This window comes from Thalassophryne amazonica, chromosome 21 (genome assembly GCF_902500255.1).
Source record: "Thalassophryne amazonica chromosome 21, fThaAma1.1, whole genome shotgun sequence".
In the NCBI taxonomy this organism is placed as follows: domain Eukaryota; kingdom Metazoa; phylum Chordata; class Actinopteri; order Batrachoidiformes; family Batrachoididae; genus Thalassophryne; species Thalassophryne amazonica.
This window is the reverse complement of record NC_047123.1, coordinates 36,736,614-36,746,303: the sequence shown is the minus strand read 5'-3', so window position 1 is coordinate 36,746,303 and position 9,690 is coordinate 36,736,614. Positions and strand designations below refer to the sequence as shown.

Sequence of the window (9,690 nt, the reverse complement as noted above, 5' to 3'; positions counted from 1 at the left end):
ATATATTTAGTTGGATATCACGTGATGGCTACTTATTTTAGAACCAAACAAACAAACAAAACAATCAACTATTTCCCTTATCTGTTGACACACTTATTGTAGTGAGTCTAAAATTAGATTTCATTTACAATGTACATAAATCAACCTTATACTGTACATTTAATATATCTCTGTATATACACAATTTTACCCAAAAATAAGAAGTTCCTTAGGGGTCATATTGTACAGATTTTTTTTTTATTTCATCTCCTTTACAGTTACTGGAGTTTCAAAATGTCCTACAATTCTTCAACTGTGTATGTAGAAAATGCTCAGCTATTTATATATTTCAGGTGTAAATTCGTTTGTTTACTCCGTGTGTGGAACAGAAACAAACACTCCAAATTGGGGGGCATGCAGCAGCTCCTTTCCATTTAAAGCAAGAGATACACAGATAGGCATTTCTTAAAGACGCCCCCCCCCCCCCTTGCATCACCTCGATGTCTGTAGCATTTTTAGGCTACAAACTCACACCAGTTGTCAGACTTGATGTGCAGTATTAAAAGCTGTATCAATATGACCCCTTTAAGTTAATTTCTACTATTTGATCTGGTAAACGTCACAGTTCAGATCAGAGCGCGCAGCTGTGACCGTGGTGCAGTTTGTGCATGTTTTAAACTAACAGACAGCTTTAAAGTTTGAGTTACCCATAAGGCATACTCACAAAAAACTAAATAAACAACTCAATAAATTAGATCTGAGAAATGGCCCTCATGAAACAAAAGCACTTTTGGCTAACACTGGAAAGGCAAATGAAAACACTAAGAAGCCGAACACAAATTACTAAAAATGGAGCAGGAACAGCTTAATACGTGCATATAATAACCCAGATATCAGGACGACGACGCTCAAAAGTACAAGATGATATCCAAGTGTCCATAAACTCATCTTGGCAACACAATTAAAAAAATACAACATAAAATTTTGCAATTAAAAACAGGTTTTTGGAGTCTAAAGTTGTATGGCACCCTGTCAGGGGAGAAAAGAGTTAAAGAGTAATGTCAGAAAAATCGCAGTGCCATCGAGAGTTTTTCCAAAAAACACAACATGCAACAAGTTAATTCAGTTAAATAATAATAAAAGTAAAATACTAAAGCTGGGAATGTGGCTTGTTCTCATTAAAATGTTCCATCTACATCTGAAAATCCACTCAGTGCAAGTCGAGATCTCCGCAGGAAATGGCGGTTTGGGCGACTGCTGCATTCACTGACATTAACATCCAAACAGCAAAAAAAATTAAAATAAAATAATAATAATAAAAATGAGTCCTGATCTGGAGTTGGTTTCAAATGACTGTAGATCCCCTGTAGCTGGTTGATGGTAGGGTACAGAGTAAAAGGCTGGTCACAGTAGCATTCTGGCAGCAAATATTGATGCATTTTCCTCGATCACTGGATGTGTTGAAGGGTGTGAAACATTTAAAAGGTTTACTTTACGTTAACTTCAACTCAGAGCTACAAATTTACAGATGTCCAATCACAAACCATCTTGAAACTGTTTGCTTTTGAGGCGACAGAGGCTAACCGTGTCCAAAATGAGGCCAAACATATTAGCTTGCTGCGCTGCATATTCCAAAATTCATAAAATCATGTTTGACTGAAGTACAAAGTGTTCCACAAACACAGAAAGACGAGTTTTGTAAAACAGAGAGTGGATAGTGCAAATACATTCTCTATGACTGGGTAAATTTTTATCTGGGTAGTGACCATGCTAGCTACCAAACCAACTAGCGTAGCTCAGAAAGCGTGGCTAGCTAGCGTATAACTTGTTGAATGAGCTTCTTGAGCTTGTCTGAGATCAAGTCCTCATTCTGCAAACATGTTCGGTGGGAAACATTAGGCTACTATCCCGTTAGCTAGTTCACTAAACGTGTTTAACGCTGCAGTTGTAAAGTGTGAAGATTTTTTTTCTTTTTTTTTTCCTTCTTCAAGAATGGCTTCATAACGAAACCACAGTAACAGCTGCAGGATTTGCAAAAAGACAAAACGCTTCCAGCCACGCCCATTTTCCAAGACATGAAAAAGAAATTCGCCTCACAAACTCTTAGTGTGACCAAGACCTTTGTTTTCCCTCCTAAATCTCAGCGTGAACTCTTCTAGTACACACAAAGATCAGGAAATTTCATCTCGTAGATGGGTACAGATCGAGACTGGTTTTGACCGTAACCTGAGGAGATGGTTCCAGATGGGCTGGGTGGCGGTCTAGAAGGAGGAGAAGAAAATGAAGTCGTTATTATTAAGGCTAACACCTTCACGGTCTTCGTAATGAGCCAAAAAATATTAAACCTGTGGCTCAGAGCCGCTACTGTTCCTGAGCATCATTATGAACTTTTGATATATTCTGATCAAATCTTTCAGAGAACAGTCTCTTACCTGATGGTAATCTCAAAGATCTGATTCAGTTTGCTCTGTAACAATGTGGCCTAAAAAAATAAATGAATAAAAATAAGATAACTGCAATATAAAAGCTTGGTTTAACAGCCAGTAAAATAATAAGGTTCTCTCTGTACCCTGGCCCCACAGTGGGCAGCGATCTCCTCAAACGGAGCCTTCTGGAACTTCTCCACCACTTGTCTTCTCCTCTCCCTCTCCTGCTCCTCCATACCCACACTGTCCACTAGGGGAAACAAACAACATTATTTAAAACTGTAAATTAACTATTTCATATTCAAAATAACAACCTAGTGTTGTGTAAAACTGATTCTTCTCACAGTGACATAATGCATAAAAAGCATGAACGCTAAGAAGTGAGTGGACGTACGCACCGATTGCATTTTTCAGTGTTTCAAATGTGATCTCCTCTGCAGGTGTTCTCTGCAGGAAAACAGAAAAGAGAAACCACAGGAATGAACAGGTCACCTCATGCAGTTGAATGTGTGGTATTGTTCCAAATGTAAGACAGTGCGGATTTTTAAAAAATATACATTCACAACACCAGAGGGCACCAAATACCCGTGAAACAAGTGTGCCTCCTGAGTTAGTTTGCTGCATGACGGACAGTGATGGTCGTGAAAACAGCACAGCTCAAAAGTTGCGTAAGTTAAAAGAGAAGTTATGAGGCAAACGTTAGGCTCATGGTAAAAAATGCACAATGATCAATCAACTCTGAAGCAGCCAAGAAATGAGTTATGTGACACAGTGTTATGTTTGAGCCCAAAAAGACTGCCTTAAAAAGCTAACAGTCAGCAGCATTTTGTCAGCATGTTTTTTTATTTATTTATTTATTTTTTTTTGTTTTGGGGGGGGGGGGGGGGGTAAAATAAAAGGAGCCGCCCATACAATGTTCTTTATTAGCATTATTTTCAAATAACTGCGCTTTTCTTTATTCACAAATAAATAAGTAACAAAAATGTGGTCTTTAGAAGGAATCCAAAAATACGTTTGTATTTGAAACTTCTACAGCATAAAATTTTTCATTGCTCTTTTTATTAGTATTATTTTTTTTTTTTTTGTGCCTTCACCTCCTCTTTCTCTGGGCTGTTTCTTGACTCAACCTCCACTTGGAGCGAGATGGTCTCACCAATGCTTTTCCTCTTGGACAGACGGTCCTCATCTGGAAACACAAACCATTTCCTTTCTTTCTAATGTAAACGTGTTAATAACGTCATACAGCACATTTAATCACATTTATTAAATGGGTAAGAATGACGACTCAAACAGGACGTGGCTTCACCCACAGCAGACAAACGGATGCGGATCTTACCGGTATACTGCGGGACGTAAGGTGTAGCCAGTCGCTCTGTGTTGTAACCGCTGCCTCCAAGGACCTCAGTGATCTTTGACTGCAGGAACAACACGTCTCCTTCCACCTTCTCCAGTGAGGATGGCAGCCTGTGGATATGAGAGTTATTTACCTTCATATCTCAGTAGTTACATGTTAATGAAGAGTTAAATCTCAAAAAAATATTGGTATTAAAGTCAGATTAATCACTGATCTGAGAGACACTGGAAACAGTGAAGTCCTGCTGAGCAGCAGCACGGTGTGTAGAATGAGTTGTGGAATGTGGCGGGTACATACTTGGGGTTATCAACGAAGACATCTTCGGGCAAAAGGTAGGAGCTTTCTTTCTGTCTCACCTCAATCACCTGAGGAACAGAGGAGTTCAGGATTTTAATCAGATGTAACTGGCATTCTAAGAAATGCATCTGCTCAGATAAATTCACAAGCAGACCTCGTGTATGTGCTGACAGAAGGCTGGAACAGTGGTGAGCTGGCAAATGAGGTTGAGGTAGGCAGCAGCGAGGGCGTGAACAGCGCAGCGGTTATAAACAGGCAGCGGCTCTTCGGTGGACAGAGCCAGATCCTACACAAGACACAAAGGGACATCTGAAGACGTATTTTATAGCCACTTAAGCTTTCATATAAAATGATTTGCGAGTTCTGCTCTTAAATTCATTGCTGTGCTTTTCTTTTTTATGATCACTTTTATGGGGCCATTATTGTAGCAGAAGTATTTGCAAATGGGTATTTCGATCCACAAATGTGTTAAAAAAAAAATAAAATCTGTGTCTGTAATTAGATCCACAAATGTGTAAAAAAAAAAAAAAACAAAAACTGTGTGTCTGTAATTAGATCCTGGTCTCTGAAACACAGGAACAACAAACACAGAAACACGCCCTCAAAGATGTTCTTCAAGGGCCCGGCCAGGCCTAAAACAGCAGCAGTGACTGATATCATTGGTGCTTGCGCCCCCTGGTGGTTAGTCTCCACACAAGTACAAATCGCTGCATGCATTTACAAATCTATTGCAGCAGAACTGTAGCAAATGTCACACATCCACAAACACATGGTTACACACGCATGGATTTTTTTGACACATTTGTGGATCAAAATACACATTTGCAAATACTTTTGCTACAATAATGGCCCCATAACTTCACAGATTTGTTTGTTATTAATTTTTTTTAAGCCTTTGGAAACAATCCCAAACACTTGGGTGCTTTTCTGCCAAAGTGATGTCTACTGACTATTTGGTTGCACATAAACTGCAGCAGCTATTAAAAAGATCCATTTAATAGGATTAAGAGACCTCAACAGAATATCTGAACACAAGGCCATTAAAATTGTTTGTGCTGCAGCACTGGGTTGAATTTCAGCCTCATTATGCAGAAAAGCAAAATGTGCAAAAAAACATCACTTTGTATAAAACCTTGCATGTGTGCATGTGCAAACTTCAAAACCTGCAATGCGAGCGTCAGGCGAATGAGGTCCACGACCACCTCTTCGTTGGCCAGCTCCACGCTGAGGAGGCCAAGGAGCGCAAAGAGCGCCTCGTAGTGCGGCCGACCGCTGCTGTGCTCCTTGCAGCCCAGATAGATGTGCCGGTACAGCTGCTGGCCATGCTGCAACGCGCACGCAAAGACAACATCCCAGAAATGTCAACTACACTTCACCTGCTGTGTTTATTGGACATGCAAATCATTTTGTCTGAGTTTAATTTCAAATTACCCGAGCTACCCAGAGTTTGTTTTAGTCAAATGCTGCTGAATGAGAAATGCCTTATGGGTGAGAGCACAAAGAAACCACCATGCCAGAAATGACACAACAGCATTCATGCATTTAAATTTAAACATTTCATTTCAAAAATCAGCAATAAAAGCTCAGAAAGTTCTATTGTCCACAGTGAACCATGTCCAGATTTAGGAAAGTCGATTTACCTTCTTCATGAACAGATTGTCTTGTCTGGAGCACTTATCGACTTTAAGCTTGAGCACAGAGATGTCGGAGATGATCCTGCACAGGAAAGACCCACAAACCAGAAAGTAAGCTCAGAAAAACAGAAATAAATCTCTGAGATGTTTTTGCCCTCACAGCTTTCTCCAGCACACTAAAACTGAGTCCTATAGTAGACAAAGAGTTCCTAATGCACACCTTATGTTGGAGAACTTGGGCCTGTTGTCATGTCTGTCGATGAGACTGAGGAGGATTTGGAGCACCAGCAGCCGGATCTCTGGATCCTCAGTCAGGGAGAAGGACAGCAGCGGCTCCAGAAAAGAACTGGGAAGTGCCGTCAGCATGTTGGTGGTCTGGAAGCCGGATGTCACCTGAGAGCGACAGTAAGAGGGCGTTACAGCTTCACCGCGCCTCAGGCATGATGACCAAACAAGTAGATCACAGATGGGTTATGATGTTAGTTTGTATATCACAATGACAGAAAATAAATTCAGAATAATAATATACTTCTGTTATATGTTGAAGCAAAAAAAAAAAAAAAAAAAAAAAAAAAAAAAGGAAAAATTAAATCAGGAATAACAAAAGAAATTTGCAGTGCACCTGGACTAAGGACTTTAGCAACATAACCTGGATCATGCGGGTCCCCTCGGGCCTGAGGAGAGGAAAAGCAAATTTAGATTAAAATGTAAATTCTCTTTTTGGGTGAAACAGCCACCTGGTGACCTAAAGGAAGGAGATAAAAAACTCCAGAAACACACACTAGATTTGTTTCAACTTCTTCCTGATGGTGGAATGGATCTGAACACGACTGCAAACCGTGTTTGAGCATCTTACCCAGAAGCAGTAGAGGGCAGAGCAGGGTGAATCCCAGGAACGGGGATCTTTCCCATGATGAAGAGCATGACCTCTGACCTCTGGTACGTTGGTAGGGTATTGGCAAATGAACCTGAAAGAGAACAGAGACATGATGGATAAGAGAGAAAAAAACCCGATACTTTGCATTTTGTTACCACAATCGTTGACAAACGTGAGACTCACCGATGGTCCTGATGACGGCCTCCTGCAGCTGGCGCTCCTCGTGAGCTTTGATGATTTTGGTGCCGATGTTGGTGCTGCCATCACAGGAGCCAGTTAGCTCGTAGTCCACGCTCAAACGCAGCTGTCGCAGCAGAGTGTTGAACACCTCCAACACAGTGGGACCTGGACATTGTTACAAACCGTGAGACAAAGGGCATCATGGGAAACTGACTAACATGTTGGGTGGAACTAACGAGTCCATGAAGCCAGCCAGCTACACTCTACTGCACACGATTAATTGCCCCCAAGAGCTGCTCAGTGTTCAGTGAGTAAAAATATGTTCACACGGAGATTTTCAAGATTTTAAAATAGCCAAAAGGTGTTTTGTCTTTTTTCCCCAAGTTATTGCAGAGTAATTTTTCCTCCCCAATGTGTACCATTTCATGATTCCCATGTCCATCCTTGTTTTCTTTCTGTTGCTTCTCCCACATGCACTGGCCGTGCACACTGCCAGCACCCCAAACAGTCTCTGCTGTATTACACTGAAGACGACTGTCTAATTCTCTGAAACAGTAATCAGATGTTGACCTTTAGTCTCCACTTCAACTGTTGATCTACAGAATAATTTACTCTTTTGTACGAACAACATTAAGCTCCTCCTCCCTCACTGTTATTGGACCAGCGTCCTTCATATGAACAAATTGAGCCACGTTAAAGCACAACTGCGACATCATGTGACATGGAATACAGTAATAAATAAAATGTGGCGTGGCGTGCCGTCTCACCGACTGAGCCGCTGGCTGCGATGGCGGCTGCTTCCAGCAAAACTTCCACTATTCCTGCTCGTACCGTGGCAGCGTTCTTACTGTTTGCATCCAGATGACCGAGAAGTTGCTGGATCACTAAGTGAGAGTGCTGAGACTGAAAATGGGGAAGAAACAGTCATTGAAGGGATTAAAAAGCTACATGCTGGAGATTCAGTACTTCATTTCTGTTTTTTCCCCGCCATCTGTCTTCAGGCCCAGGCTGACATACAAGAGGAGGGCTGATGACTATTTCTATTTCTGACTTTTAAAGGTTAACGTGGTAGCTTGAACATCAAAACAAATATCACAGGAGGAATTCACGTTGACCTGAGTAGGATGGATGGAACTAAAGTGGCCTCTGAGGATACAGAAGCTCTGCATCACTCACCTGAATGGAGTACATGATGATCTTAAAGCAGCGCACAGCAAAGGTCTTCCCCTCCCACAGAGAGTGGTTATCTAAGTGCCTGGAAACAGAGAGAGGGAGGGAACAGCAGACGTTACTGTAGCACATCAGCGATGGCAGAAAATAACAGACAAGGCAAAGAGCGTTTGATGAACACGTACACACACAGGAAAGGTGGGAACATTGTGTGCATCTAAAGGAAAATAAAATTATGACTATACAGGCATTACACACATCTGCTCGAGCGTCTTCTGTGACAATAAAAGATTAAAACGTTTCTCCACCAGGGGGCACATCAGTACTGAGACATCTCTGGTTGACTCCTGCAGATCTGACAAGGGCACTTTAACTCATGGTTAATTTAAGAGGATGTGCACAAGAAGCGGTTGGATCTCTTGCAGGACACTTGTGATGTCATGTGCCGAGCTTCAGTGAACCAGAAAGAATATTTCACATCCTTCAGCAAATCCACTAATTTCACTGAAAGATGCTCAGCTGTGTCTCAGCCAAAGTGCTGCCGTTACATCACCTTAAAACCCAAATTAAATCACAACTAACTCTATTCTTACCTACTTTTTAGCTATGATGACAATAAAAAAAAAGCTTCATAAATGAGTGAGAATGACACACACACACACGCACACGCACGCACCCGAGATTACACAGATTCCCCTCAACATGCTAACAGCACCTATTAGGAGACCAGGTGCATCAATTCAGACAAATAAGTTCATTATTTGGTTCATTTATATCTTAGAATATTTAAAACAATACATTTTGAAATATCTGGGTTTCACTCACTCCAAAATTGAAGGGGTTCTGCTTCTTTCACCAGACTTTTATGAACATCAGTTCATTAGATTTTAAAGGTATAGTGTCACTGGGTTTTTTTAAGATTTAAGTTCTAAAAAGAATTTTCCGTGTCACCACTATAATTTTATTCCTTAGCATTTAGATAAGGGACCCATAATATGATATTACCAATATGATCAAAATTCATGTCTGGAAACAATTTAGAATCTCAACCCCTGAGGGGGAGAAATTCAAGGGATCAGATGCTATGACCAACATTTGGTAGCTTTGAAAGAGATTTACAAGAAATCTTATGGATGTTAATGTATGATGGGTCATGGGTAATTTCAAAACATCACACATGCGCACACGCGCTTCCTCCTGTAGTTAATCTGCAGTACTGCAAAGACAATATTCACTATGAAATTTCCTCCCAGATAAATACGTATGTCCTCTTCATTAAAATGAGATGTAATTTTGCAACATGTTACAAAAATAAACCTACATTATAATGCTTGGATTTCAGTAGAAACTTTTCTCAGTTTTGTTAAATTTGTAAAAGCCCTACTCAAACTGCTCAAGAAACACACACAATGGACAATCAGGACTTTATCAGAGAAAGGTTTGTGAAGCGGCCTCACATGAGTACAGGAGTGACGGCGTTCTTGATGTTGCCATAGGCGGCGCGTCCCAGCAGCTCCCTGAAGCAGCGCTCTGTCAGCTCCACCGGGCTTTCTTTGTCCTTCTCCAAAGCCTGCAGTGGGGATGGAGAACGACTAGAGGACGAAGACAGGAAGGGACAGAGCAGGCAGGAGGAAAGGGGAGGGGAGGAGCAGATGGAAACAAAACAAGGAGGTGAAGACAGAGCAAAGAGAGAGTAAACAAGAACAGAAGCAAGTGTGAAATCAATGTGAGTCAATAACACATGTATTTTCCACACAAAAACAGCCACGGAGC

The 9,690-nt window shown here is 41.1% G+C and overlaps 1 protein-coding gene across 3 annotated transcripts in view; it reads right to left on the bottom strand.

Moving 5' to 3' along the window:
- Nucleotides 1-994: 994 nt before the first annotated feature.
- LOC117503176 (protein EFR3 homolog B) overlaps nucleotides 995-9,690 on the bottom strand; it is a 32,128-nt gene continuing 23,432 nt past the window's right edge. For all 3 annotated transcript variants that reach the window (XM_034162371.1, XM_034162369.1, XM_034162370.1), the window contains 17 exons: nucleotides 9,375-9,509; nucleotides 7,924-8,002; nucleotides 7,515-7,650; nucleotides 6,751-6,912; nucleotides 6,547-6,658; nucleotides 6,313-6,364; nucleotides 5,911-6,083; nucleotides 5,697-5,772; nucleotides 5,220-5,381; nucleotides 4,211-4,342; nucleotides 4,057-4,124; nucleotides 3,742-3,869; nucleotides 3,500-3,591; nucleotides 2,804-2,852; nucleotides 2,549-2,655; nucleotides 2,412-2,461; nucleotides 995-2,240 (listed from right to left, as the gene is read on the bottom strand). In XM_034162371.1, coding sequence (XP_034018262.1) covers nucleotides 2,135-2,240; nucleotides 2,412-2,461; nucleotides 2,549-2,655; nucleotides 2,804-2,852; nucleotides 3,500-3,591; nucleotides 3,742-3,869; nucleotides 4,057-4,124; nucleotides 4,211-4,342; nucleotides 5,220-5,381; nucleotides 5,697-5,772; nucleotides 5,911-6,083; nucleotides 6,313-6,364; nucleotides 6,547-6,658; nucleotides 6,751-6,912; nucleotides 7,515-7,650; nucleotides 7,924-8,002; nucleotides 9,375-9,509 — 1,819 coding nt within the window. In that variant the 3' untranslated portion in view covers nucleotides 995-2,134. The remainder of the gene's footprint in view (nucleotides 2,241-2,411; nucleotides 2,462-2,548; nucleotides 2,656-2,803; nucleotides 2,853-3,499; nucleotides 3,592-3,741; nucleotides 3,870-4,056; nucleotides 4,125-4,210; nucleotides 4,343-5,219; nucleotides 5,382-5,696; nucleotides 5,773-5,910; nucleotides 6,084-6,312; nucleotides 6,365-6,546; nucleotides 6,659-6,750; nucleotides 6,913-7,514; nucleotides 7,651-7,923; nucleotides 8,003-9,374; nucleotides 9,510-9,690) is intronic.